The sequence below is a fragment of the Corapipo altera genome, unplaced genomic scaffold, assembly GCF_003945725.1.
Source record: "Corapipo altera isolate COAL_440 unplaced genomic scaffold, ASM394572v1 130093, whole genome shotgun sequence".
NCBI classification, from domain to species: domain Eukaryota; kingdom Metazoa; phylum Chordata; class Aves; order Passeriformes; family Pipridae; genus Corapipo; species Corapipo altera.
In genome coordinates this window covers 6,035-9,426 of record NW_020885598.1, presented here as the reverse complement: position 1 = coordinate 9,426, position 3,392 = coordinate 6,035, and the positions used below count along the sequence as shown (strand labels likewise).

Below are 3,392 nucleotides of genomic sequence, written 5' to 3'. Positions count from 1 at the left end.
GATCCTGTGGGGATGGGGCAGGCAGGGATCACTCCGGGATGATCCTGCAGGGATGGAGTGGGCAGGGATCACTCTGGGATGATCCCGTGGGGATGGGGCAGGCAGGGATCACTCCGGCTGCCACCCTGACCCCCCCATCTCTGCTCTCCTGCTCTCACTTGTGGGTCTGGGCAGCCCCCTCCTGCCAGGGGACCCTCAAGGGGGTCTGATGTCCCTGCTCGCTGCCTTTTGGATTTTAGGGTTTGGATCCAAGAGGAAATTCCCGCTGGATTTTCCCAGTATGTCCTACTCTACCTGCCCAGCAGAGCCACTGGGACGGTGCCGGTGCCAGTGGGGACAGAAGCAACCTCAACCAGAGGCTGGGAGGAGACTTATTCCCTAAAAAACACGGGATCGGAGCCAGGAGCAGGGAGCCAGGCACTGGGGAACTGGGAGCACCAGGATCAGGGAACGTCAGCACGGGAAATTGGGAGCATTGGCACGGGGGACTGGGAGCCCCAGCGTCGGGATACTGGGAGCCCCAGCACTGGGATACTGGGAGCCCCAGAACTGGGATACTGGGAGCCCCAGCACTGGGATACTGGGAGCCCCAGCACTGGGATACTGGGAGCCCCAGAACTGGGATACTGGGAGCCCCAGCACTGGGATACTGGGAGCCCTGGCTGTGACCAGCCCAGCTCCCAAATCCCTCTCCCGTCTCCGTTTGCTGCCTGGTCCTGCCAGAGGGGAGCCACGGGCTCTTCCCACACTCTCACTTTCCCCGTGCCTCTGGTTTCCAGCTCCTCAATCAATCCCGTTTCTCCCCCTCGCGGGGCTTCCCTCCTGCCGTCCCTTTGCCTCTTTTTTTTTGGGATTTGGAAGCAGCTTCGGGCAGCGGCTCTGGACGTGCTCAGGGGGAGGCACCGTATTTTCCACAGCGGGTTTTGGACTCGCCGACGGGCTCTGGTGTCTCTCCAGCTCCAGCCGGAGCTGCTTTTCTATCCCAGTCATCCCGTCTGTCCCAGCCATCCCGTCTGTCCCGTCTCTCCCAGCCATCCCATCTCTCCCAGCCATCCCGTCCCAGCCATCCCGTCTCCCCCTCGCTCACACCACTGGTGCTGTTTAAAGTGGAACCGTCTCCGTGCCCCGGCACTCCCAGACCCCCCTCATTCCTAGGGACACCTGAGGATCCCCCGAGGGGATTTTGGGCTCGCCAACAGGTTCTGGTGTCTCTCCAGCTCCCGCTGGAGCTGCTTTTCTATCCCAACCATCCCGTCTCTCCCAGCCGTCCCACTCCCCCCCTCGCTCACACCACTGCCATGGTATTTAAAGCAGAGCTGCCTTGGCACCCCGGCACTGCCAGAGCCCCGTGCCTGGGGGTCCCCTGGGAGGATTTTGGACTCGCTGACAGACTCTGGTGTCTCTCCAGCTCCAGCCGGAGCTGCTTTTCTATCCCAGTCATCCCAGCTCCCCCTCGGCTCACACCAGCCTGGTGCCCTTTAAACTGGAGCTGTCTGGGCGCCCCGGCACTCCCGGGCTCCCGCGTCTGGGGGCACCTGGGTGTCCCCTGAGTGGATTTTGCACTCTCTGACAGACTCTGGTGTCTCTCCAGCTCCAGAGAGACACCAGAGCTTTTGTGTCCCAGCTATCCCGTCGATCCCAGTCACCCCGCTCCCCCTCGGCTCACACCGGTGTGCTGCATTTAAAGCAGAGCTGTCTCGGTGCCCCTTGCACTCCCAGACCCCCAAGATTGGGGGGTCCCCGGGAAGATTTTGGACTCTGGTGCCTCTCCATCTCCAACCAGAGCTGCTTTTCTATCCCAATCACCCCGCTCCCTCTCGTCTCACCCCGGCGCGATGCCATTTAAACCGGACCCGTCTCTGCGCTCCGACACTGCCAGACCCCCCCTTCCCAATTCCTGGGCAACACATCCCGCACCCCCCCGAGCACCCCACTCACCAGCTTCCTCTGGTTGCTGAGGCAGAAAGTGCAGATCTGTTTGGGCTGGGAGCTGTCGGGGTCCCGCGCCGGGGGGCTGCCACCACCACCACCACCACCACCTCCTCCGGCGTGCGGGAAGAAGGCGGGCGTGGTGTGGCACGGCTGCCCGTCGCCGCACGCCTCGCCCACCAGCAGCACGTTGCCCAGGTGGGAGATGTAGCTGGAGGCCAGGCGCAGGGTCTCGATCTTGGAGAGCTTCCTGTCGGCCGGCTCGGTGGGGATGAGGGTGCGCAGCGCGGTGAAGGCGGTGTTGACGCTGTTGGTGCGGTCGCGCTCCCGCGCGTTCGCCGTGTGCCGCTGCCGGGGCTCCCGCGACAGCCTCGCCGCCGCCGCCGCCGCCGCCTTCTTGGCCCCGCGCCTCTTGCCCGCCTTCAGCGCGTAGCCCTCGGCGTCCAGGTGGAAGGGCTTCTCGTCCGAGCCCGAGCTCTCGCTGCCGTTCTCCTCGTCCTCGGACAGCATGCTGATCTCGGGGTACAGGTAGCGGCTGGGCGCCGAGCGCAGCATGGCGAAGGACATGGTTGGGGCGAGCCTCAGAGCCGTTCGGGGGTGAAGGGGGGTGTCCTGGGCGCTGTGCTGCGCTGCTCGGGGGAAGGGGGGTGTGTGTGTCCCCGCCGGGCTCGGGGAGGGGGGTTCCGGGCCGCCCCGCCCGCTCCCCGGGCGCACGGGCACGGTGCGCGCCCAGCCTGGCAGAGCCGGCTTTTATAGCGGCGGGGAGCCGGGTTTTGTGAGGCGGCACTGGTCAGCCAGGCCCCTCCTCCGGCTCGAGGGGAGCCCCAGGCTCAGCCTACCTGAGCTCACCCTCCGGCGGGGATTTAACTCTTCCGGGCTCGGCCGGGCCCGCGGGGGTCCCGCCGAGCTCCTGCCAACAACTCGCCGTCTGCGCCGGGGCTTTTCCGCTCTTCCCCGCTTTTCCCGTTTGTCTCGTCTCGCCTCAGAGATGGGTTTTTTTCCCCCCTAAAATCTGTGTCCTGATCCCGGTCTGGGCTCGGCGCGGGGTGCCGGGGCTCACCTGGGTCAGCCCGGCACACTTGGCACCGTCCCGGGTCAGGGTGGCCTGGGTGGGCACGGCACTGCCGGGGGGGCTCCTGGGGGTCCCTGCACCCCCTCGAGGAGCAGGATGAGCCCCTGGAGCTGAGGGAGGAGGTTGGTCCTGCAGCGTTCCCGGTGTCCCCACCGTGTCCTTTTCCACGGTGCCCCAAGCCGGTACCTGCATCCCAAAACCAGCACGTTGTCCCAGGGGAATGACAGTGGGATGGATCCCTGGGTGTCCCTGGGCGTTCCCAGAGGACCCTCCGTGCTGGGGTGGGACTGATGGGCACGTCCCTCCCCTGACCCTGTTCCCGTGGGATTCCTGGTCCCTCCCCTGACCCTGTTCCCGTGGGATTCCTGGTCCCTCCCCTGACCCTGTTCCC

At 65.7% G+C, this 3,392-nt stretch overlaps 1 protein-coding gene across 1 annotated transcript in view; it reads right to left on the bottom strand.

Annotated features, from left to right (window-relative positions):
• Positions 1-2,497, bottom strand: part of LOC113940662 (basic helix-loop-helix transcription factor scleraxis-like) — a 4,290-nt gene extending 1,793 nt beyond the window's left edge. Inside the window, exon 1 of the mRNA XM_027631801.1 lies at positions 1,939-2,497. Within this exon, the coding sequence (XP_027487602.1) occupies positions 1,939-2,496 (558 nt within the window). The 5' untranslated portion in view covers position 2,497. The remainder of the gene's footprint in view (positions 1-1,938) is intronic.
• Between the last annotated feature and the right edge of the window lie 895 nt (positions 2,498-3,392).